Source organism: Pseudophryne corroboree, chromosome 10 (genome assembly GCF_028390025.1).
Source record: "Pseudophryne corroboree isolate aPseCor3 chromosome 10, aPseCor3.hap2, whole genome shotgun sequence".
Lineage (NCBI taxonomy): Eukaryota > Metazoa > Chordata > Amphibia > Anura > Myobatrachidae > Pseudophryne > Pseudophryne corroboree.
In genome coordinates this window covers 164,521,746-164,548,998 of record NC_086453.1, presented here as the reverse complement: position 1 = coordinate 164,548,998, position 27,253 = coordinate 164,521,746, and the positions used below count along the sequence as shown (strand labels likewise).

Here is a 27,253-nt window from a genome sequence, read left to right as displayed (position 1 = left end):
ACCCGCATGAACTGTGAGAAAGGTAGGCCTCTACGTAATGAGGGTGGGTGGAAACTTTGGTAGGCCATCAGTGTATTTCTATCAGTACTTTTTACATAAAGTGCAGTGTGCAATTGATTATTAATAATGGTAATGGTGACATCAAGATAATTAATAGTACTGTCATCTATCTCATAGGTGAATTGTACAGCATGTTGGGTACTATTGTGGTCTTCCCATATGGCCATGAGTTGTTCCCTAGGACCCCGCCATAGCACAATGAGGTCATCTATGTAGCGCCTATAATAGACGACCCGTGTGGCTATGGCAGGGTCCAGGGCAAACATCTGTTTCTCTACCAAAGACATGAATGCATTCGCGTACGATGGGGCCACTGCTGACCCCATCGCACAGCCTGCTATTTGTAACCAGAACCTGCCGTTGTACACGAAATAATTCCTTCTAAGGACCCTATCCAACAAGGACAAGAAAAACGTTATATCAGGGCCCTGGTACCAAACATTGTCCTGAATCAATTGTCTCACAGCCTCCACACCTGCCTCGTGTGGAATGCAGGTGTAGAGGCTGGAGACATCCGCGCTGCATAGTAAGGTCCCTCCAGGTAAAGGGCCCAACTCCTGTAACTGTAACAGGAGATTAGTAGTATCCTTTAGATACGACGGCAAGTTCTGTACACATGGGTTCAAATATGCATCGAGAAACACCGATATGGGATGATACAGAGAACCCCTGGCCGATACTATCGGTCGGCCAGGGGGGTCCACCAAACTTTTGTGGACCTTAGGCACTGTATAGAACAGTGGGGCCTTGGGATGTTCTATTTTAAGCATATTACAAGTCTTAGAAGAAATGATGTCTTGCCCAACAGCCGAATCCAACAGAGAGTCCAACTCTTTCTTATAATCTCTGGTAGGATCCATAGTCAAACGTTTGTACGTTTTGTTGTCGCTGAGCTGGCGTTCACTCTCCTTGATATAGTCATCGAGATCCTGTATGACTATAGATCCTCCCTTATCCGCTTTGCGGATTACTATGTCCGATCTACGGGACAGTTCATTAAGTGTTTCCAATTCGGATCTGGTCATATTGGTTGATCTTGATTTGTTCTCGACATCTTGTTCCAACATTCGTGTGAAGGTTCGTATGGAAGGGTTTAGGCTGGGGGGATCAAATAGTGAGCGTGGGGCTATTTTTTGTAATTGCTTCGGTATCCCTGAAGTGGATGAGTCGGGGTCTCTCTCCCTATTGTTGAAAAATTCACTCCTTCTAAGTGATCTATTGAGGCGATGCACCTCTACCTTCCACTCTAATGGGTCCGGAGGGACCGTAGGGACAAAGGACAGTCCTTTTGATAAAGTCCGATATTGAATTTCGGTTAGTGGAGTGGAGGATAGATTAAATACTGTTTCTTTTAAGGTCGAGGAGGCCTGGGCGCGGATGGCTCTCTGGTTTTGGCCCGCCCTCCTCGTCCTCGTCCTCGTCCGCGACCTGCTTTGGGAGTACGGTTGAAACGGGATTCTGTCCCCTGCGGCCGTACTCCTAAAGGGATACGGCCTCCTTGTGAATGAGACACCCCTGTACTTCCTTCCGACTCACTGGCTGACGTGCTAGTGCCTCCATAGTATTCGCGTCCTCTGCGGGTACGCTGGCGTCGGTTTGGGTGTTCCTGTGGATTACGTTGGCCTCCTAGCCAGGGATAAACCTGTCGCTGCTGGTAATCCCTTTGGACAATGTCCAGTTTCTCCTTTTTAAACCGCACCAGGTCTTGGCGGTATTGCTCCACTTGGGTATTTAATTTGGATATCCAATCGGTGTGTGTATCAAGTGTTAGGGCCGGTTTATGTTCTCCTTCAAACACTAGGAGTTGTTCCCTGATACTATTGAGTTCCCTGGTAGACTCTTCAACGACCAATAGGATGAGGTCCATTGAACACTTGTTAAGGATAGCAACCCACCGACGGCAAAATGAGGTGTTATAACGGCCTATCGTCGGTGAGTTGCGTACCCTAAAGCCCCGGGGTATCATGTTGTTCCTATAGTAGTCAGATAAGGATATACCATGATACAAAAAATCACACTCCTTTTGTTTCATCCTCAGCCATTTCTTGTATATGTCATCATTGCTGCTTTTAGTGGTTTCGTCCTCCAGCTTTCTATCAACCAAGATAGCCCTCGCCTCAGCGTCTGAGAAGCTCAGTCGTTCACTGGCATCTCGCTGTATCAATTCCAAGGCCGCATCCACTTCTAAGCCGGTATTAGACATCCCGACTGAGGTTTATAGTTCCAAGGGAATAGGGAAATCAACTGGGGTAACAGCCGTAGACTCCACTGGAAATAAATACAGTTAGGTTAACTGTTTAAAACATTGTTGGACCTGTGTCGGCAATTAGTGCACAAAAAGAAAATTTGAGGGGTGCCTTGGATTGAACCAATGTGCTGGGGCCACCAGCCAACCTTGATTTATATATATAAAATTTTCCCTGCACTATATACCATTTTGTATTTTCAACTGCTTATTTCTAGCTCAATTACATGTCTTCAAACTATAGATCTGCACTATATACCATTTTGTATTTTCAACTGCTTATTTCTAGCTCAATTACATGTCTTCAAACTATAGATCTTCATTTGTTTCACACAAAACCAAAAATATACAGGAAAAGTGTTACGTGTATGTAGGGACTTTAGCCAGTGACTCACAGTGCATCCGCAAAGTATTCACAGTGCCTCACTTTTTCCACATTTTGTTATATTACAGCCTTATTCCAACCCGGAATAAATTCATTTTTTTCCTGAAAATTCTACACACAATACCCCATAATGACAACGTGAAAAAAGTTTTTGTGATATTTGCAAATGTATTAAAAATAAAAAACTAAGTAATCACATGTACATATATATTCACTGCCTTTGCAATGAAGCTCAAAATTGAGCTCAGATGCATCTTGTTTCCACTGATCATCCTTGAGATGTTGCTACAGGTTCATTGGTAAATTCAGTTGATTGGACATGATTTGGAAAGGCACACACCTGTCTAAATAAGGTCCCACACTTGACAGTGCATGTCTGAGCACAAACCAAGCATGAAGTCAAAGGAATGGTCTGTAGACCTCCGAGACAGGATTGTCTCAAGGCACAAATCTGGGGAAGGGTACAGAAAAATATCTGCTGCTTTTTGTCCCAATGAGCACAGTGGCCTCCATCATCCATAAATGGAAGAAGTTTGAAACCACAATAACTTGTCCTAGAGCTGGCCGGCCGTCTAAACTGAGCGATCGGGTGAGAAGGGACCTAGTCAGGGAGGTGACCAACAACCCGATGGTCGCTCTGTCAGAGCTACAGCATTTCTCTGTGGAGAGAGGAGAACCTTCCAGAAGGACAACCATCTCTGCAGCAATCCACAAATCAGGCCCGTATGGTAGAGTGGCCAGACGGAAGCCACTTCTTAGTAAAAAGCACACAGCAACCCGCCTGAAGTTTGCGAAAATGCACCTGAAGGACTCTCAGACCATGAGAAACAATTCTCTGTTCTGATGAGACAAAGATTAAACTCTTTGGTGTGAATGCCAGGCATCATGTTTGGAGGAAACCAGGCACCGCTCATCACCAGGCCAATACTATCCCTACAGTGAAGCATGGTGGTGGCAGTATCATGCTGTGGGGATGTTTTTCAGTGGTAGGAACTGGGAGACTAGTCAGAATGGAGGGAAAGATGAATGCAGCAATGTACAGAGACATCCTGGATGAAAACCTGCTCCACAGCACTCTTGACCTCAGACTGGGGCGATAGTTCATCTTTCAGCAGGGCAACGACCCTAAAAACACAGCCAAAATATTAAAGGAGTGGCTCTGGACAACTCTGTGAGAGATCTGAAAATGGCTGTGCACCAACGCTTTCCATCCAACTTGATGGAGCTTGAGAGGTGCTGCAAAGTGGAATGGGCAAAACTGCCGAAAGATAGGTGTGCCAAGCTTGTGGCATTATATTCAAAAAGACACAAGGCTGTAATTGCTGCCAAAGGTGCACCAACAAAGTATTCAGCAAATGCAGTGAATACTTATGTACATGTGATTTCTTCGTTTTTATTTTTAATATTTGTGCAAAAATCTCAAACACTTTATCCATGTTGTCATTATGGGGTATTTGTCTAGAATTTTGAGTGAAAAAATGAATTTATTCCAGTTTGGAATAAGGCTGTAATATAACAAAATGTGGAAAAAGTGAAGCACTGTGAATACTTTCCGGATGCACTGTACATATGATCTTGCTCTACCTTTATGTAATTTTGTATCCATAGAAACATGTGAAACTAGCAAGGGACCCAAAGTAACATTTTAAGTGCCTGTGTATGGCTCAATGGGAAAAAAAACTCACGTAGAAACATGGAACAGACAAGGAAGACAGGTTACCATCAGCTGTGGTCCCCATAGCAGCTGCACCAGCAGCACTTACAGTATTGTATTTATGCCCTTGCATAAAAACAGGTTACAGAGGTAGAACCAGATGTTTTCATTGTATTAAGTCTTGTAACTGCCAGATATACATGACACTTTAACAACTTGCATGCTAATAATCTGGTTTTGACATGTTTCAGGATGATCATTCTTTATGTATGCCAAATGAAAAATACCTCTTCTGTCTATTATACTGTATACTGATTAACTGTGGTATTTGTGGTCATTTCTGTAGGCTCCAGAAGTGAAAAAAGCTATGGCGTTGTTATTGTGGCTGTCATTGTGTGTATTCTTCTGTTGGCCATTCTCGGAGCTGTGCTATACTTCCTTTATAAGAAGGGACACATTCCTTGTGGTCGCTCTGGAAAACAAGATATGTGAGTAGTTACAATCAGATTTACCACACTACAGCCGAAAGTTTACAATTCCTTTATCCTGCACCCTTATGGCCCTACACATTAGGGCTGAACTGCGCATCGGCCGGCGCCGCTGCTTTTGTACTTGTGTAACGGGGCAGGGCCTGACATGCAGGGTAAGACTAGCCCTGTGCAGGGCGTCCCCCCGCATGCAGGGATGCTGATTGTAGATGTGCTAAATTGAGCACATCTACAATCAGGTCTGAATCACCCCCAATCGGGGATAACACTGAACGATATGAACGTTCTCGTTCATTAATGAACGAGAACTCATTCATATCGTTCAGTGTGTAGGCACAAACAATGAACGATGCGCGGCCCCGTGCTCGTTCATCGTTGGTACCGGGTCGCTTATGCATGCAAGCCAATATGGACAATCTCGTCCATATTAGCTTGCACTGCTATGGAGCCGGATGATGGGGGTAGTGAAGAAACTTAAGTTCCCCCTCACCTCCCTCCACCGCCGGGTCACCCGTCTGCCGTATTGCCCATTGGGCCGCTCTGCGGCTGGTCGCCTAATGTGTAGAGGGGCATTGGATGTTTACTAGATAAGTGCACCAACCCTCATGTTTCGATCTGGATTCATTTTTGTGTTTTGGTTTTGCAAACCCACCCTCACGTTTTGAATCTGTATTTTCTTTTAACTTGCTAAATTTAGCACAGCTATGAGCAACTCGGAATGACCGCCCATGTGTGTGTGATTGCTTGAGTGTGTAGGAGTGTGACATGTATGACATGTATGTTTGTGTATGACATGTATGCAGCCTGGCTGCCCTGGCTTGTAGAATGCCAGGGCATACCCATCTTATGTCTTCAATTTTTCTGGTCTCAAGTGTAGTGTGAAAGGGGGTCTCCAGTAGAACCCTGGCATTTTGCTCAAGTGAAAAACCCGAGGCAGAGCAGGGAAATTCCCGGGTTGTATGTCTGAAAGTGGCCATTTAAAAAAAAAAAAAAAAAAAACAGGAGAACTCCCACAAAATCTCTCACTTTCTGATTCTCACACCCTATTACATTCCCCCCTAAGTCACTGAAATCTAAACGGCCGCTTTAAGGCCGTTTGCACATGCGCAGCGTGCACATTACACATGTGTGAACTTTCACTTTGCGATTGCATCCTGGAAGGGGTGAAAGGTTATATGAAACACTGGGATATGGTTTCATGTGGTTTTTTGAATACAATAAATTATTAAATGGATATACATATTCCCACATGCAAAGTTGACGATAATACAGTATATGTACATTTATTTGCTGCAGGTTGCTCGTATATATTAAATCTGGATAGTTATAAGAATAGGACACATATTTGATATAAATAATTAAAAAAAAAGACACATATTGTGGTTTAACGGTAACATGAATATACCACATCATTTATATAGTTCAATTTATATTAATTATGAGCATACACATCACGGGGGTTCCCCAGGCTAATTAGCACACTGACATAATGGGATGGAACCTAACAAGATCACCTGTGTAGGTGAAAGGAGTTAGGTGTGAAGACTGATTACCTATACCGCAAGCCGGAGAAACGGACGGAAGGTTTGAAAATCCCCCGCCCACCAATGATAGTAAAATGAGAACACAGCGGGCATGACGATTGGTCCACCTACGGTATAAACTGCATGACGAGGCGGGCGCCGGACGCTAGAGCCCAGAAGAAGCTCTAACAAAGAGCGAAATGCGCATTGGTTTAGCCGTGCGCCGCTAATGTCAATGTGTTGGTTCCTAAGCTCCTAATTTATTTACCGATGTACCGTACATTTATTTGATAGCTTTGTACCTGAAGAAAATATATATATATAAAGGAAGTGCTACCCGGAGATTGCTATGCAGGGTGATATGTGATCATAGGAGGAGGGCAGGAGGATCATATGATTACATTTAGGCTGTCAGAAATGTGTATCGTCTTGCTAAATATATAATAAATTATGCGGAGTATGCCAGTCGGTGGGCTTCACATATAAGAGAGCAAACCCACCTCTATACTGACTGTATTCTATTTTCTGACATAGCCCGTTCTTTAATAACCCAGGAGTGCTGGTGTGATTCAGCAGGGATCAACAGCCTATCGTAACCCTCATCCCCACATATGCATGCAGAATATAACTGCGGGATATAAATTATTGAATTTACGTAAATAGCGTGAGATGAGGGCAGGGACGGATTGGGAGATAAAAGTGGCCCTGGAAAAAATTCTAGAAGTGGCCTTGTGGGCGGCATCAAATCAACTGTAGGCGGGACCAATACAAAAGTAGGCGGGATTACTGCTTCAAAATATAATGTAGGCGGAGTTACACCAACAAAAGGCAGATCATGTTAGTGTTCACTCTATGATTTTTAGGGCAGGGTGCTGATCACAGGGAGGGCACATTTTTCATTCGGAAGGGCACTTTTTTAAGTTAGAAGGGCAAAATTACGTACAGTACATACTATAATGCTTGGTGCTCCCATTCCCACAGGACAAAGTATGGACAGTGCGCGCCGAAGGCGCGCGTCAAAAATGTAGGGGCGTTGTTTCATGTGGAAGGGGCGTGGCCACATAACAGTGGCAATTCACATTACACCACACAGTAGTGCACCTAATACACAATGCACCAGGTAGAACCTCCTATACACACTGCGACAAGTAGAGCACGTTATACATATTGCGCCAGATAGAGCATGTTATACACACTGCGCCAGGTGGAGAGCACTGAGACACACTGCACCAGGTAGAGAGCACTGAGGCACATTGCACCAGGTAGAGAGCACTGAGGCACACTGCACCATGTAGAGAGCACTGAGGCACACTGCACCATGTAGAGAGCACTGAGGCACACTGCACCATGTAGAGAGCACTGAGGCACATTGCACCAGGTAGAGAGTACTGCGACACATTGCACCAGGTAGAGAGCACTGAGGCACATTGCACCAGGTAGAGAGCACTGAGGCACACTGCACCATGTAGAGAGCACTGAGGCACACTGCACCATGTAGGGAGCACTGAGGCACACTGCACCATGTAGAGAGCACTGAGGCACATTGCACCAGGTAGAGAGTACTGCGACACATTGCACCAGGTAGAGAGCACAGAGACACATTGCACCAGGTAGAGAGCACTAAGACACATTGCACCAGGTAGAGAGCACTGAGACACACTGCACCAGTATACCAAAAAAGAAGAGGAAAAGACTCTCGTTTTTTGGGGGGCACTCATTGAAAAATATTGCATAAAATCTAACTTTTATTAATTACCATTAAAAGCTGTTGCCACCAACCAGGACTGGGACAAAAACATACACACATAAATACAAAAATGACAAAACAATAGAAAACAACAAAAAAATGACAAAAAAACCACACCTAGGTTTGCGTGTGGTATGAACACGCCATGGGGAGATATGCCTGACGCAGTCAGAGCCAATATGATAAATACTGACACTAGTTCCTGCAACAGTTAGCCTTAACAGTCCCCTAACAGAAGGAGACAAATAGTGGGCTGGTATAGTCGGCTAACACAGGAAACAGAAACACTGTAGATAGATTTACCAACAATACTTGAGTCTCTTGTAATAAATGATACTGGCGTAGAGTAAATAAGTAACAATGATGGTTTAGTGTGTGTTCAAACTTCATAGTAAGTGCAGTCTCCCCATAGATTGCATGTCATTGGTTCCTATAAAGAGGTAGTAGCAAAATAATCATAGTATTTATTCAGGATCTAGGATATAAATATCCATAATATAAACAAAAAATAATAATAACAATCTTGTAAATGTTACAGTGCAAATACTGTTAATTTTCTCAGTGCAGTAAACTGGTAAGCCTTATATTAGTAAATAATTTCTTGGTATCGAGTATCCACTATAAAAAAAACACACTGCACCAGGTAGAGAGCACTGAGGCACATTGCACCAGGTAGAGAGCACTGAGACACACTGCACCAGGTAGAGAGCACTGAGACACATTGCACCAGGTAGAAAGCACTGAGACGAGACACATTGCACCAGGTAGAGAGCACTGAGGCACATTGCACCAAAAAAAATAAAAAAGCGAGAAACCTGGTCCAATGCACTAAAGGGGATCCATGTTTACACATGGATCCCCTTTCCCTAAATGCCGGGACCCCACTGTGACTCCTGTCACTAGAGTACCTGGCAGCAAATCAGGGAGCGTTACGTCATAGCACTCTCCTGATTGGCTGAGCGCTCCTGGCCTGTCAATCAAACGGAGCGGTCCTCCATTATAGTCAATGGTGGGAAAATTGCGGTCTGCGGATAATCGGGAGGTTAATTGAGGTCACTCTTGTGGGTGACATCAATTAACTTTGCGGTTAGCCGCAGACATCTAAACCCCCAGACACAAAAGTACACCTCACACCCCCATACATAAAATTACACCTCACACCCCCAGACACAAAATTACACCTGACACCTATAAAATTAGGGTGGTAGTCATGTGACCGCCGGTCGGCTGACCGACAGTCACATGACCTCCTCCGTGAGCCCAACGGCTCACTATCCCGATGGTCGGCATGCCGACCAACAGGGACTATTTCCACTCGTGGGTGTCCACGACACCCATAGAGTGGGAATAGAACCCGTGGCGACCGCAGGTCGCCACCGAGCCCGCAGCGTGTTGAGCGCAGCGAGCCCGCAAGGGGCTTGCTGCACTCGCCCTTCCCCGCCGGGATCCCGGCGTCGGTATGCTGCCGGGATCCCGGCGTCGGTAAGGTGAACGGCGGTCAGGAGACCGCCGGTCACCCATACTACACCCATAAAATTACACCTCACACCCCAAGACACAAAATTACACCTCACACCCATAAAATGATACCTCACACCCATAAATTTACACCTCACACCCCCAGAAACAAAATTACACCTCACCCCAGACATAAAATTACACCCGACACCTATAAAATTACACCCGACACCCATAAAACTACACCTCACACCCCCAGACATAAAATTACACCCGACACCCATAAAACTACACCTCACACCCTGTCATGCACACCAGTGCCTGCAGGAATGTACTGGTGTCTGAACTGTTATGCACACCAGTGCCTACAGGAATGTACTGGTGTCTGAACTGTTATGCACACCAGTGCCTGCAGGAATGTACTGGTGTCTGAACGGATAGGGATGCAAAACAAATGAACTCACAGACAGACTGGGGAATATGACATTACGTACACAGAAGGTGATAGGGTAACAAAATAAACACAAAGTGAACAGAGAAGCCCAGAGGCTAAGAAACTGGGTGTCTCCCTAGTATTAGGAGTGCTCAGATGGAAAAAGCAAGATGTTGTGTTTTAATACGTAGAGAACCCGAAATGCTGTTGCTAAGGGCAACAGCAAAACCCTAAAGGGTTACCAACGGGTGTGGCAGTAAACTCCTTGGTCAGAGATGGAATGATAGACACAAGGAGAGTCTCCACAATCCTAATCCTCACTTGCAGTGCACAGGTTCAGCTTACTGCCACTAAACCGACACCTGAACACCTTGCACAGTGAGACAGGATTTAGGCAGGCAAGTCTGAGAATACAGCCGCAAACTTGCTAAGTTCACAGAGTAACAAAAGAACCCCAGCAAGTTAAACGACTGACTCCAGTCTTACTGCTAGGTCTGGATTGGCAGAGTGTAGTACCAAATCCCCAGGCCTATTTGCAGTAAGCAACAACAAATACAAAGCTACACAGTACTGGCTAACTTTCAGGAACTAACTAACCAACAAAGATTCAGCAGCATCTGCTTAACCTGAGAAGAGGGTTTATAAAGCAGGTGCTGTCCACGCCCCACTCAGACCTCACAGACTGTGAGCACAAAAACCAGCACCGGATCCCCTGCCGTGCACAGAGCCTGTAACCACTGCACAGCAAAAGACCCGAACCGGAGTATCAGCTGCGCTCAGGTTACTCCGCTAGCACTTGTCTCCCGGTTGCCATGACGACGTGGCAGCACAGGGCAGGAGACCCTAACACACCCCCAGACATAAAATTACACCTCACACCCCCAGACATAAAATTACACCCAACACTCATAAAACTACACCTCACACCCCAAGACACAAAATTACACCTCACACCCCAGGACACTAAATTACACCTCACACCCCAGGACACTAAATTACACCTCACACCCCAAGACACTAAATTACACCCGACACCTATAAAATTACACCCGACACCCATAAAACTACACCTCACACCCCCAGACATAAAATTACACCCGACACCCATAAAACTACACCTCACACCCCCAGACATAAAATTACACCTCACACCCCCAGACATAAAATTACACCCAACACTCATAAAACTACACCTCACACCCCAAGACACAAAATTACACCTCACACCCCAGGACACTAAATTACACCTCACACCCCAAGATACTAAATTACACCTCACACCCCAAGACACTAAATTACACCTCACACCCCAGGACACTAAATTACACCTCAGACCCCAAGATACTAAATTACACCTCACACCCCAAGACACTAAATTACACCCGACACCTATAAAATTACACCCGACACCCCAAGACATAAAACTACACCTCACTCCCCAAGACACAAAATTACACCTCACTCCCCAAGACACAAAATTACATCTCACACCCATAAAATTACACCTCACACCCATAGACATAAAATTATACCTCACATCCCCAGACATAAAATTACACCCGACACCTATAAAATTACACCCGACACCCCCAGACACAAAATTACACCTCTCTCCCCAAGACACAAAATTACACCTTGCACCCATAAAATGACATCACACCCCCAAACATAAAATTACACCTCACTCCCCCCAAGCACAAAATTACACCTCACCCCCCCTACACAAAATTACACCTCACCCCCCCTACACAAAATTACACCTTGCCCCCCAAACACAAAATTACACCTCACCCATAAAATTACACCTCACACCTCCAGAGCACTGTACACGAGTCATACCACCTCACCTCTCCTACTGTAGAATGTGTGCACCCACCGCGGCCGCACCTTCTCTTCCTGCAAGATCCGCACTGATTACGTCTGTGGCGCTTGGCGCGCGGACCTCCTCTTCAGGTCAGCCGGTTGGGGGCGGGGCCGCTGACTAGAAAACGGCCGCTGCATTGCCCACAATGAAGCAAATGACATAGAGGGCGGGCGGGGCCGGTTCTGTGGCCGCAGCAAGGCATAAGCAGAGTATGTGGAGGGGGGCGTGGCCGGCTCTCCTGATAGCGGCCGCTGCAGCAAGGCATAAGCAGATGACATGGGGGGGGGGGGGGGGTGGCCGGCTCCCCTGATATTGGCCGAAGCAGCTAGGTGACTGGTGACTAGGTGACTGGTGACGTGCCGTGCGGGGGGGTGGGGGGGGCGTGGCCGCACACAGGCATAAGCTGTTGAGGGGAAGGGGGGGGCAGCATGAGATGGTGATTTGCGGGGCCGGCTCTCCTGACAGCGGCCGCAGGCTATTACATTATGCAGGTATTGTGCCTGCCTGGTAACGCAGAGGGGGGCGGGGCCGCGTAGGACAGGCGGCCCCACGGCCCAATCGGCCCCCCCGGGGAAACTCCCGGTGACTTCTATGGCCAATCCGGCCCTGGATGAGGGGATCTGTAAATTCTATTCCCCAGTACTCATCCTTGTCATAAGAAGCAGTTATTGATATCACATCACCGAGGGGGAACACTTCAATATATAATTTTCATGGTTAAAGAGCAGGAAGCAATCACAATTTCATTTCTGTGCAGCATAGGAAGACTGGCAGACTGCCAAGAATTCATACTGACACATAATAGCAACATTTGTTGCCAGTCACAGTACATAAAGCAGTATGTGATTGAAATTTACTACTGTCAGAGGAATTAGTTGATAGTGTCAACAGTATACATAGAGTAATGGGAGATTGAAACACAATACTGTTTATAAATAAATAAATACAAGCAGACACAGTATCAACATTGAAACCTGGACAGAAATTGTTATTTATCATATTTATTTCTTTTCACACTGTTATATGTAATTTAACTGCGGTACATCTGGAATGAATACATAGTAACATAGTAACATAGTATCTGAGGTTGAAAAAAGACAATTGTCCATCGAGTTCAACCTATTTGTGGTGTCCTATGCATGATGATTTGACTAAAATTTCTGACTGATGCTGCTGTCAGCCATTGCATTTTATCCCTATTTATAGTAACTTTAATGCATGACTATGCACCATACCCCTGGATATCCTTATCCAATAGGAATTTATCTAACCCATTCTTAAAGGTGTTGACAGATTCCGCCATTACAACTCCCTCGGGCAGGGAATTCCAAACACGTATTGTCCTTACCGTGAAAAAGCCTTTACGCCGTATTGTGCGGAATCTCCTCTCCTCTAACCTGAGCGAGTGTCCACGAGTCCTCTGTGTTGATCTAACCAAAAACAGGTCCCGCGCAAGCTCTGTGTATTGTCCCCTTATATATTTGTAGATGTTGATCATATCCCCTCTTAGTCTCCGCTTTTCCAATGTAAACATGCCTAGTCTTTCAAGCCTTTCCTTGTATTGCATCGTCTCCATGCCCTTAATTAGTTTGGTCGCCCTCCTCTGTACCTTTTCAAGCTCCAGGATATCCTTTTTGTAGTACGGTGCCCAGAATTGTACACAGTATTCAAGGTGTGGCCTCACTAGTGATTTATATAATGGGAGTATAATACTCTCATCCCTAGCATCAATACCCCGTTTTATGCATGCTAATATCTTATTAGCCTTCTTTGCTGCAGTCCTACTTTGGGTACTACTGCTTAGCTTGCTATCTATGAGGACACCTAAGTCCTTTTCCAGCACAGAATCCCCTAATTTTACCCCATTTAGTAGGTAGGTGTAATTTTTGTTCTTGTTACCACAGTGCATTACCTTACACTTGTCTGTGTTGAAGCGCATTCTCCATTTGGCTGCCCATGCTTCTAATTTAACTAAGTCGTTCTGAAGAGACTCGGCATCCTCCTCTGTATTTATAGCCTTACACCAGTGGCGTCATGAGGGGGGTGCGGGGGGTGCGGCCCGCACCCGGGTGTCACCCTTCAATGGGGTGACACCAAAAAGAGCTGCTTACACGCACCCCATCCCAACTACTGACTTGACAGACATGCCCGCGGCAGCACCCACACTCACTGCTCCCTGGGGCACCAAGATCACGCAATCCCCGCTGACTGATGAGCCGGACTGTCAAAGTCATTCACCGCCGCGGCGCCGCTGGGTCCATCCTGCCGCAGTCTCTATGGAAACGATGCCGGGTGCTGTACGTCACTCCCTCGTGACGTCATCGCGCACTCCGGCACCGCATACCATTCTGGAATGGACAAACGGGAGGAGGCTTGAGTGCTGCTGCGCCGTTAGAATAGGAAGGACCTGGACATACATTTCCGCAGTCTATCCCCCTCAGCTGACAGAACGCACTGCCAACTAAAGGTACATTACAAAAGTGTGTGGCAGTGTAGGATAGATAAGGGGTAGATGTGTATACATTATATAAGGGGATGGTGGGGGGCTGATGTGCTAAAAGTATAAAACTGGTGGGGTCTGATGGACATAAAATATATTAGGGGTGGGTTAATGGGCAAAAAATAGGAGTGGAGGGTGATGGATATAAAATATATAAAGAGCTTGGGTAATAATGAGCATAAAAATATAAGGGGGAGTATAAAATTCTAAATAAATATAAGGGAAGGGGAATACGGGGCACAAAATGACTAAATATATATATACGGAAAGGGGTGGGAGGGTCTTCAAGCACTACTACTGTGGGCATTGTAATGTGAATAAGATTGTATGCTATTGTGTGCTACGGTGTGGTGTAATTTGAATTGGGGGTACTATTGGTGGTGTGCATCGGCACGCACTGTCCCTTTATTGCATATGGATGGAGGGCGCAAATTTGTCATTTGCTGGGAGCACCAAACACCCTAACACTGGCCCCTGCTCTCAGGGTTTCTGCATGGACTGATACAAGAGTAGGTCGATAGGGGGGGGGTGGGGGGTGACACCATGAGTTACAACACCGAGTGACACCAACCCTAGTGACGCCTCTGCCTTACACAATTTGGTATCATCTGCAAAAATTGACACCATGCTCTCTAGACCTTCTGTTAGGTCGTTAATGAAATTATTGAACAATAGCGGTCCTAATACTGAGCCTTGTGGCACACCACTTAGCACTTCAGTCCAAGTTGAAAAAGATCCATTAACCACAATGCGCTGCTTCCTATTATCTAACCAGTTTTTGACCCAAGTGCATATTGTGCATCCTAGCCCTGATTCTTGTAGCTTGTAGATAAGTCTCATGTGTGGTACAGTATCGAACGCTTTGGCAAAGTCTAAAAAGATTACATCCACGTCTTTACCCTGATCTAGGTTTGCGCTTACCGTTTCATAAAAGCCAAGTAAGTTGGTTTGACAGGATCTGTCCTTCATAAACCCATGTTGATTCCTTTTAATGACCTTATTGGTTTCAAGGAACTTGTGAATACTATCTCTTAGAATACCTTCCAATACTTTCCCCACTATAGGTGTAAGACTAACTGGTCTATAATTACCTGGTTCAGCTTTACTTCCCTTTTTGAATATAGGCACTACTTCCGCTATACGCCAGTCTTTGGGAACCATACCTGATATAACTGAATCCTCAAAGATAGCGGTTTTGCCAGTTCAGAGTGAAGCTCCATTAGAACCCTTGGATGAATACCATCGGGCCCTGGTGATTTATTAATCTTTAAATGTTTTAATCGGTCACAGACTACTTCCTCGCTTAAATAGGTACCTATCAGTGTGATATTCTCATTATTGAGATTGTGTGTCAGTCCTTGAATTAGGTCCTCTCTAGTGAATACTGTTGAAAAAAACTCATTTAGTGTGTCCGCTATGTCATTATCATTTTTGCTTAAGACTCCCAACTTGTCTTTTAAAGGGCCTATACTCTCCTTCTTTAATCTCTTGCTATTAATGTATTTAAATAATTTTTTGGGATTCGCTTTGCTTTCCTTTGCTACTAGTTTTTCAGTATCTACTTTAGCCGCTCTTATTTCATTTTTGCAATTTTTGTTACATTCCTTATAGTGCTGAAATGACTCTGCTTCCCCGTCAGATTTGTATTTTTTAAATGCTTGCCTTTTCTTGCCCATAAGTTCCTTAATCTTTTTGTTAAGCCACATCGGTTTATGATTTTTATTCCCTTTTTTGCTACTCATAGGAATATATTTGAGTGTATTTTTAGCTAGCAGGAATTTTAGTACCTCCCATTTCTCCGTAGTATTTTTTCCTAAAAACAAACCTTCCCATTCAATATCCCTGAAAAATACCCTCATCTTTTCAAAATTTGCTTTGCTAAAGTTTAAAGTCCTAGTTGAGCCAGTATAGGGCTGTTTGTAGAAACTGATATTGAATGTGACCATATTGTGGTCGCTGTTTTCTATGGGTTCCCCTACTATAATACCGGATACCAAATCCCCATTGTTTGTTAATACCAGGTCTAAGATTGCATTGTACCTAGTTGGTTCCTCAATTAGTTGAACTAAGTAGTTATCATTAAGTGTGTTTAAAAACATATTGCCCCTAGCAGTATCACATGAATCGTTTTTCCAGTTTATCTCTGGATAGTTAAAATCTCCCATCACTACTATGTCTCCTACTCCTGCTGCTCTTTCAATTTGCTTTAGTAACAATTCATCATCAGATGCGTTGATACCAGGCGGCCCATAGCATACACCCAATACTAACTTTTTTGTTCCTTTTTCCCCGCATGCAATTTCTACCCATAATGTCTCAACAGTGTCTACAGTCCCCTCCTGAATATCTTCCCATATATTAGGTTTTAAAAACGGCTTTACGTACAGACACACCCCTCCACCCTTTTTATTTAGTCTGTCTCTCCTAAACAGTATATAGCCCTCTAGATTGACTGTCCAATCATTAGATTCATCCCACCAAGTTTCAGTAATGCCTATAATATCATACTGTTTGCTTGCTGCAAGTATTTCTAGTTCACCCTTTTTACCAGTAATGCTTCTGGCGTTTACATACATACAACTAAGATAAGTATTTTCCCTTGCGTTAGGGACATCTTTCACCTTATGTGGCAAGGATGACCTGTAATCGTCATTGGTTAGTGCTTTGGTAAAATCCCTTTTAGTACCCATGTTAGTAACCTTACCGCCTGCTCTTACCCTCCCCCCAACTTCTCCTCCATTTCGTTTACTACCGCCATCCCCACTATTCTCACTGCATGACCCGTAGTTTCTAGCTAAACCCTCCCCCCAGGCTCCTAGTTTAAAATCTCCTCCAACCTTCTAACCATCCTTCCCCCCAGCACCGCTGCCCCCTCCTCAGTCAGGTGCAATCCGTCACGACAAAAGAGATGGCGCCTGACTGAGAAGTCCGCCCAGTGTTCCAGGAACACAAACCCCTCTTTCCTGCACCAATCCCTAAGCCACACATTTACCTCCCTAATCTCCCTCTGCCTCCCTGGACTAGCGCGTGGCACGGGTAATAATTCCGAGAATATTACCTTAGATGTCCTTGCCTTCAGTTTCTTTCCTAAGTTCCTATAGTCTTTCTTAAGGACATCCCACCTTCCGCTAACTTTGTCATTGGTGCCAACGTGCACCAAGACCGCCGGGTCCTTGCCAGCCCCTCCCAACAATCTATCTACCCGGTCCGCGATGTGCCGTACCTGAGCACCCGGGAGACAACAGATTGTACGGCAATCACGGTCCCGGTAGCAGATTGCCCTATCTGCCTTCCTGATGATAGAATCCCCTACCACCACCATCTCTATCTTTTATCCCAACCGCGCCAGAGGGACCGCACCTCTGGATGCTAGAGGGAGCAGTCTCCTCCAGCACCGTCATTTATTCACTATCATCCTCCGATTCCTCGTCCAATCGGGCAAATTTGTTCGGGTTTGATAGTTCGGAGATGTCGTGCCTCCCCCTCTTTCTTCCTTCTAACTGTGACCCAACTGGCTACCTGATCATCATCCTCTTCTACCAGTGACCCCTCCTGCAACTCCTCCACCGTTCTGTCTAAACGACGCTCGAGATTGTGAATCTCCCTCAGTCGTGTAACGGTTTGCTCTAGATCAGTTACCTGGGCTTCCAGTGCAACCGTTCGCACACACCTCGTGCAGATGTATTCACACTGGGCCGGTAGGTCCAGGTGTGCATACATCTTGCACGACATGCACTGAGTGAGGTCCTCAATCACAGCCCCTCCCATATTGTTTGTAAGATCTAACTCCCTGTTACACTCAAAGAAAAAGCGTCAAAAATAAAAAATAGAAGACAAGCAATCTCACTTATACAATAATTAAGCTGGTTTATACTTTTCTATCTTTGTGCGGTTCTTGGTCCTTCACTTTTATGCAGCTGTAGTACTCTCTCCTGCGGCACCTATACTCCACTTAGCAGTTGCAGTTGTTCCAGCTCACTGCTCCTCCTTTTCACTTGGCTTCCAGCTCCTGCTAAGAAGAAGAAAAAAAATGCCCCTCACACCCGCACAATCACAGCCCCTCTGCTACTCCAAGTAAGAGACCCTCTCACTCCCTCACAAGGTCAGCCCCTTGCAGCCTCACCAGAAGTTTAATGGTACTGCAAATGTGTGTTCCTGATTGTGTATTATAAAACTCACCTTTTTCTGTATTCTAACTCACCTTTTTGCTGTTTACAACTCACACTTAGAAATCCCAGCAGCACTTAAAAAAGACAAACCCCACAGAGCAGGCTCCAAGAGTCTAGTCACTGCTTATATAGGCTCAGCCAGCTGCTTCAATCAGCCCCTCCCCCTCCTGATTACTCCTGATTACTCACACCAGAGTTAACCCCTCTGGCTTTTCACCTCACACTTTATTTGTTTTTTGTTCAGATAAAGTTTAATACTAGAGCAGCACACTGATATTCATCAGGTGCATACATATAAATAATTGGAGCTTAGAACACTTATACTCATTATAAGAGTGATATCAGATATATAAAATATAATAGGCGGCACACGATTTGGTTTTAAGAATTTTATTTTATTCTCATTTTCACACAAGACAGAAATCTGTCTAATAAACATTTCTTCTTTTCACGTTTTTCTATTTCTATAAAAAATCTTTTTTAATATTTCGCTTTGTATGGCCTAATATTCAGGCCATTATAATACCATATGGGATATTATGAATAAAGGATGACATTCCATGTGGGTATTGGTACCTTATGTTTGTAATAAAACAAAAATTAAAAATTATTAAAGTAAAAATATCATAGAATAGATTTATTTAAGGGGGGAGAGTGCACCTAGGTAAACTGATCTCTGCCACAATTTTCCTTCTTTGTACACATGGGATTGCAAACTTTCATGACAAATTTACACTCCCTCTGGAGGCGGCGACTATCTGAACGCAGAACAGCAAAGTTTGCAGCACAGCGATCAGGTCTGAATCACCCCCTGAGTCCGATGGAAATAATTGAGTCGGGACTGATATCCCCTCGGTAAGCTAAAATTTCTAATAAACTGAACCCGCTCATCTCTAATATTTACATGTACAAACCTCTGTCACCTTTCCTGTCTTTATACTATATTTGTTGAGACTCCAGGTCACATTTTCAATATGTGACTACAGTATCTGCGACTGGCGTGATGCCCACCCCTGAATGAGATGATTACTTCTCATACTTTTACTTTTGTCTGTTACATGATAGTTTCTCATGCAGTATACTTTTGGTATGGCTCAGTATCATACAATTACTATTTAACTGATCTTCCTTAATATTCATTTCCAGTGTTTTTCTTTCTCCACAGACCATTTTACTGTTCGAAATGTTATTGTACATTTTTTCTTTACATTGCAAAAATAGTTTGACTACCCTTACTGTAAGATAACTTCCAAAATTGATTGCAATTATTCAAACTAGACAGGTGGTGTCCTTCTGTATGCCCTTTTGAATTAGACATACAACATTTTTTTTTGTGCATAAAATACCCATTTGTGTACTATGCATGTGCACCAAAAAGGCATCCATAGCAAGACTTGCATATCATGTAAACGCCTGGAGAGCTAGAGTGCTGTATAACCTGTACTCAGTAGAGTGGGATACAGGGATACTCACCTCACTTCCAAGATCGTTCAACGCGTTAGCGAACGATGAGTGGATCCAGACGCTACCAGTGTACAGTGCCGCTTCGGGAACTTTTAGTGAACACAGTCGCTCAGTGAATACACTGTGCATGCAGATGCACCGGTCTGCGACCCAGTCTCCTTGCGGTAACGCTTAGTGTACACAGACGCAGAGGCCTATGCTGCGACCGAGACCGCTCGTGGTAGCATCTGAGACGGAAGTGAAGCAATCAGTTCATGGCGGGAGACCGACAGAAACTGGTCATGAACTGGGGGGAGGGGCGACCAGGAGAGCATCTGACTACCCACCGCTGACATCAACCCTAGGGCTATTCCTGGTGCCTTATAATCCCTAAGGTATAGCGCTGGAGCACCCGTGGTGGCGGCGCGTCAGCTACTGTTTGGTAGTCTCCTCCCAATACAGTGTTGCTGTGTCCATATTCCCTTTCTAATTGGAACCGATGCCTTACCATCTCCCCGTGCTCCGGCCACAGTCTGGTACCGTCTGCTGGACCTGCTAGTTATATCCGACACAGACGCCCGTCGAGACAGCACTTGTACCGTGGGTAAGTGTTGTTGCGACCCAGCAGAGAGATGTTGGAGCGACTCTTTCCAATATGCGTGTAAGACGCTGTTAGGAAGATCACTCAAAAAATAAAATAAGAAAGTTTAGGGCTGCCATACCCAGCAGCCTTGTGACCATAGTCCGGCTCCTGCCGCACCAAACAAAAAACTGATTTGCCTGAGCCAGTGGGCGGGGATATAATGGACGAGCCCGTTGCATCCTAGGAGGACTGAAAGCTTGTAATCATTTGGTGCCAAACTGCTGTCGCTCCATCATATCCCATTGTTATCCTGTGGATAACCTGTGGACCCTGCCGGAGAAAACAGTACTTACAGTTCAAGATTGTAAGTGCAAGCTTACAATCTAAACGGTGAAGAAGTGGGTGTTGAGAGCCTATTTGAAGTTTTGTAGAGAGGTGCAGAGTCGAATGGGAGAGGTAGAGAATTCTGGAGACGGAGCAGCATGTGCAAAATCTTGGTAGGAGTGGGAAGTGGTTATCAGTTGGCAGGAGAGGCGGCTTGCATTAGCAGAGCGAAGAGAACAGTTAGAGTGTAAAGAGAGGTAAGGTCAGAGATGTAAGATGGAAAAGCTTTGCAGGTGATTGTGAGAAGCTTGTATTGGATTCTCAATGGGAAGATTAGCCAATGAAGTTCCTGCAAGAGAAGGGAGGTGGATGTAGTGCATTTGGTGAGGAAGATGAGATGGGCAACAGCATTGAGGATAGATTGGAGTGGAGAGAGTTGTTTGTCAGGAAGGCCAGACAGGAGAAGATTACATTAATCCAGTCTGGAGATGACAGTGAGTGGATGAGTGAGTGTAAAAGAAATTTGACCCTGTTGCGCTAATACCTGCACAGAGAAGAAAACTTTGGAAAGCCTGATTCCTGATGCAGCCAATCCAGCTGGAGGTGTGTCTAGTCACCCAAACTGAGGTAATCTTTAAAAAAAAGTGCTATATCTAGCGCTTCGGGAAGACACAATCCACATGACAATAAAATATATGTTTTATTAATACAAGAATCAAGTATAATAATACAAATAATACTCCTGGCAGCTAGTCACAGCTAGTTTTCACAATAATAGCATAGAGCATTTCTTGTAACATTAATTGCAATGTATGTCTAATCTTACTATAGTATCACACAGTCTCAATAATTGTAAATGTCCAATACAGGACAATGGCAGATTATATAGTCCTTTTAATCATTCTTAATAGACTCACATGTATGGATCTTTAGAATACTCGACTCCTTACTTATGATGATTCCACAGTAATATCCGGTGTGTAAATAGAGACTTGGGGGTAAATTTACTAAGGTGGGAGATTTTTAGAACTGGTGATGTTGCCTATAGCAACCAATCAGATTGTATCTATTATCTTCTAGAAGCAGCTAGACAAATGTTAAGTAGAATATGATTGGTTGCTATGGGCAACATCACCAGTTCTAAAAAAACCTCCCACCTTAGTAAATTTACCCCTTTGCACCTGTGACACTGTACGGTGGGGGTCTGGTAACTTGAGACTTGGCGCGGTCCCGGTAGAGATAACCCCAGATCACACTGTCCCTTGCGGGTGTATGAAGATGGTTGCTAATGCTAGAAAGTGTGCTGTGGAATTCAGATGCACCTTGCTGTAAAGCCTGTGAGCATGGTCCCCATTGTCAAAGTACTTGCCAGCCACCGGAAGGTAGGCAGCGTGTAGCTGTGGATCTAGTTGCTGCAGTTCATCCAGGTGCGGAGGACGCCCCTCGACTATAGCTGGTCACCGGAGGAAACCGCTGACTGATGAAGGATCCTGTGTGCCAGGTTATGCAGCTGTGTCAGGTGCAGCCAGCACCACTCTATCACTGCTTATTTAACAGCGGAGACAGTGTACTGGATCTTAACTGTCGGATGCTCAGTGGCAAATAGTGATGTTAGCCGGTATGTGGATACAGGGCCGGTTCTAGCCCTTGTGGCGCCCCGGGCGGAAAATAGGGGTGTGGCTTCATACAGGGGCGTGGTAAGTTACGGCCCCTGTAGAGTTGTGCCCCCATTTGAGCCATTTGTGTCCCCAGTAGCGCCGCTTAAAAAAAAAAAAAAAAGGATACTTACAATCCCTGCTTCCGAGTCTCGGCAGTTGCAGACGACCTCCGCCGCCGCCGCTCCTCTCGTCGGATCTGTGGGAGAGACATCATGATGTCTCTCCCATTGCACAGCATAGACACTAGAGGTCAATCATGACCCCTAGCGTCTGTGCCAGTCCCACAATGCTGTGCGGTGCGCGATGACGTCATCGCGCCCCGCACAGCAAAGGTCCTCTGCACGAAGGGAAACTAGACGGATAGCGTCTAGTTCCCTTCACTGCGGGGGGACCAGCAGGGGACACAGCGGCAGCGGGGGGCACAGTGGTGGATCTTGCCATGGTGCGGCGCCCTCCGGAAGGCGGCGCCCCAGGCAAAAGTCCTTCTTGCCCGTGGCAAGATCCGCTACTGTGTGGATAGTAAGCAAAAAAAGTGCTGTGTGGCTTCCAATTCCTCCCAGGAGAACAGACAATCAATTCAACATGTTTCACCACTCTATGGGTGGCTTTTTCAAGAAACAGTGCCTTAGTGGATCCTGCAGTCCTTAAGTAGTGGATTATCATCTGTTACACATTCATTAATTAGTTGCTGTGTTCTATTTGTAACCACATTAAAACATCTAGTAAAATAATTTTTCTTGTACTTGTGTATACAAAGATAATTCTACTCATACCCCTTTCAGACATGCTCTAAATTCCCGGGATTTTGTACATGAACGCGCATCAATCCAGGAATTTGGTATGTTTGAAAGGCATCGACCCGGGAACATGTTCCCGGGTCGCCAACCCTGCAATTGACCTGGGTTTTTACCGGGTCTTTATTCCCGTTTCTTTTTTCCTGGGTTAAGTCTGAAAGGCGCGACCCGGGAATTTGTTCTCTTGCTGCATGAAAAAGGTTTTCATTGGTCAGGAAAGGCCACCTGATGCCTGCTGATAACCTCATCAGTAGAAGATGGAGGGGAACAGACGCCACATGGGAGGAAGCAGAGAGCTCTGCAGTGAATTGTAGAGTGCAGAAGGTACACAGAGCTGTGCATGTATGTGTGCCAGTGCCGAAGGAACACAGAGCTGTGCAGAGAAGTGTGCCAGAGGGTGCCAGTGAAGAGACTGACAAATTGTTTATAATGTCTCACTGGAAGGAGGAGGAGGTCCAGGAGCTACTACATGTGAGGGGTGAGGAGGAAATAAAATCACAAATAACAGGCACTATTAAAGGATGCCATTATCTATGGCAACATTGTCCAGCAGAGGTATTGTGAAGACACAACAGCAAGTTCTTAACACACTAAAGTCCCTTAAGAAACAATATACAAAGGTCCATGACCACAATCGAAATTGCAGTGGTATGGGAAGGATGGAGTGGCCCTTATATGAACTGTGCAGTACCATGTTTGGCCATACAGCACTTAGCAATCCCATTGCCCTATCCTCATCTAGTGATGCTGGCATGCTGTCTGCTATACCATCAGCCGTGGCTCCATCATCTCCAGAGTGCAGACAGCAGAGCCTGGCTTTATCGCAGATCCTATTTGATGATGATCCATGCGGTGATTCGGATGTCACCGTCATAATCTATCCAAACAAGGCCACAGATTTGACAGCATCATCGCAGAGTAAAAGGGACGATTCCCTACCACAGACCCTGGGAGACCAGGCTACCCTATGCTCAAACAGTAAGTTTCTTGCATTATCAATGTCAGAGACATATTTAACAAATAGTATATGACAATAGTTTTATGTAATATACTAACAGTAATGACTATGACATTATGTGAAAGGGTGTTATTATTAAACTGTACCTGTTGCTGCATTCAGATTGTGCTAGCGTATGGTAACTGCAAGCACAGATGTATTAATATTTTCTATAAATCTATTTGTCCAATTTACACTTTTGTGCCATATCCCATTATTACCTCTGAGATGGTCAAAATAATTTCCGTTTTTCAGTTTACACAGTTCCAGCTAGTAGGAAAAAGAAGACCAAAACAGAGGTAGCTACAAAAGCCATGACCACTAATATCCTGTGCGAGCAACTATGTGAGCTGGATTCAGATCAGCCAAGGGATGCAAAATTGCAAAAATGTATGGACAATGAATGTGTACTGCAGAGGAATTTGCGAATGCAAATGGTAGCTATGCAGGATAAGATCAGTAGCGAAAACTGAATTCCTAGGTCAGCTTGTTTCCAAAATGCCCTCTGCACCACAATTTACAAACACTCATTCTGACCAACAATCGCCTTCTTACACTGCAATTTGGTCCAAAAACACGGTATGCACAGCAAGCCCAGTCATCCCCATCTTTGGGGCCTACATCCCAGTATATGCAGCAAGCCCAATGTCCCACCTCTTTTGGGGTGACTCCCCAGTATACGCAGCACGCCCAGTCTCACACCTCTTTTGGGGCTATATCCCAGTATACACAGCAAGCCCAGTCTCCCACCACTTTTGGTGATACTCACCAGTATAAGCAGCAAGCCCAGTCTCCCACCACTTTTGGTGATACCAGTATACACAGCAAGCCCAGTCTCCAACCTCCTTTATTTCGACCTCGAATACACTGAAGAATAGACAGAGAGGTCCAGTATTTGGAGATTCATTGTCTAGTTCAACTCCAGAGGAATCTACTCCTGGCAATAAACCACAGTACCAAATTCTATAATGTATACTGTGCACATAAATGTTTATTCTATGTTTATTGGGCGGGTATTGTGCCCATAACTTTATTTTTGTTTTGTTTGTGAAACGCGTATGTTTAAAATGCGTATATTTGTTTCACAAAATTCAGGGATTGCGCATATGCTCATAATTATGAGTATTTCATACATCTTGGTCTTATGATTGTCTCGTTTGTATTTTGCACTGCAATACCACAGCACTTTTTTTTTCCTGTACAACAGGGTTCTTCAACCTTTGCCCTGCAGCTGTTATGGAACTGCACTTCCCAGCATTTTCTGCCACCGTTTAGCATGGACTAAGATCTAAAATGTGGAAGGGCATGCTTGGAACTGTAGTTCCATAACAGCTGCAGGGCAAAGGTTTAAGACCATTGTGATACATCATGCCCTTCGGCAAAACTACTATTTAGCACTGCAATACCGCATCACTTTTATGTTATGGCTACAGTGGGTGTAATGCACGTCATCCCTAAAAATGTTCTGTATTATACCATATATAATACCCAGGGCCGGTTCTAGCCCTTGTGGCGCCCCAGGTGAAAATAGGGGCATGGCTTCATAAAGGGGTGTGGTCAGGTATGCCCCCTGTAGAGTTGTGCCCCCTGTAGAGTTGTGCCCCGTTTGTGTCACTTACAAAAAAAAAATACAAATTAATTAATTAATACTCACCATCCCCACTCCTGATTCCCGACCACTGCTTACCTCCATCTCCGGCCGCCGGCGCCGCTCCTCTGATCGTCAAGGTGTCTCTCCCATAGCACAGCATAGACACTAGAGGTCAATTATGACCCCTATTGTCTATGTGCCACTCCCACAATGCCGTGTGGTGCATTGCGCACCACACGGCTGTGACAGCACAGCACCGTTGGGCACCACCAGTAGTGGATCTTGCTATGGCGGTGGCGCCCTCCAGATGGCGGTGGCACCCTCCGTAAGGCGGCGCCCCGGGCAAAAATCCTGTGTGCCTATAGCAAGATCCGCTACTGATGATACCATATATGTCCTCAGAATTCAGAGGATCTCATTAAAGATGTAAAAGATTGGCACACACGTTTTACAACTTGAACAAAAAACTTTTATTCTTTCCAAAATAAACAATTTTGGAAAAATGTGTATTTCACACAAAAGTTGTCACATCAACATACCAACGTTTCGAGACTTTTGGTCCTTTTGTCAAGGTGTGGACTTAACATGGGATTACTGGTATTACTGTGTTCCTAACATGGAATTTAAATTATTAACAATCGTTTGTATTAAATCTGCTGCACTGTGAGTACTTTGGCCAAAAGGGGGTGGTTAGGGGCAGTATCGGAAATTGACTCAGTGACAGCAAACTTGTCACAGTTTGTGGATCACCATTTGCAGCCCTTGGTAACATTGAACAGATCACACTTAAAGGACACCAAAGATGCCCTCAAGTTAGTTAGAGATATCATATGGGATAATGACCAGATTATGGTTACGGCCGATGTTAGGTAGTTATTTACCATAATAGACCATCAAGATGGCATTGGAGCTGTGACCAAAACTCTGGAAAGAAGTGATCTGGGTGAGGAATTGCAAAAATTCCTGGTGGAGGCAGTGGCATTTATTTTACAGAATAATTACTTCGCCTTTGGGGGGGATTTCTACCTACAGAAGATCGGGACCACAATGGGCACCAGGTTCGCCCCGAGTTATGCCAATGTGTTCATGGGAAGATGGGAGGATGAGCACATTTGGAATGACCATCAATTCGGGGCGAGCCTGGTGTCCTGGTCCCGATACATAGACGATGTTCTATTCTTCTGGCGTGGAGACGAGGAGTCCCTCAAAAACTTTTGCCTGTACAGGTTGAGTATCCCATATCCAAATATCCGAAATACGGAATATTCCGAAATACGGACTTTTTTGAGCGAGAGTGAGATAGTGAAACTTTTGTTTTCTGATGGCTCAATGTACAC

At 44.9% G+C, this 27,253-nt stretch overlaps 1 protein-coding gene and 1 long non-coding RNA gene across 7 annotated transcripts in view; one reads left to right on the top strand and one right to left on the bottom strand.

Annotated features, from left to right (window-relative positions):
- LOC134966297 (uncharacterized) overlaps nt 1-18,643 on the bottom strand; it is a 36,869-nt gene extending 18,226 nt beyond the window's left edge. The window contains exons 1-2 of the long non-coding RNA XR_010188620.1: nt 18,559-18,643; nt 4,632-4,816 (exon numbers count right to left, since the gene is read on the bottom strand). This is a non-coding gene — a long non-coding RNA (uncharacterized LOC134966297). The remainder of the gene's footprint in view (nt 1-4,631; nt 4,817-18,558) is intronic.
- The window catches only part of MCAM (melanoma cell adhesion molecule), a 909,696-nt gene that overhangs the window by 810,036 nt on the left and 72,407 nt on the right, over nt 1-27,253 (top strand). For all 6 annotated transcript variants that reach the window (XM_063942920.1, XM_063942918.1, XM_063942922.1 and 3 more), the window contains one exon: nt 4,691-4,832. In XM_063942920.1, coding sequence (XP_063798990.1) covers nt 4,691-4,832 — 142 coding nt within the window. The remainder of the gene's footprint in view (nt 1-4,690; nt 4,833-27,253) is intronic.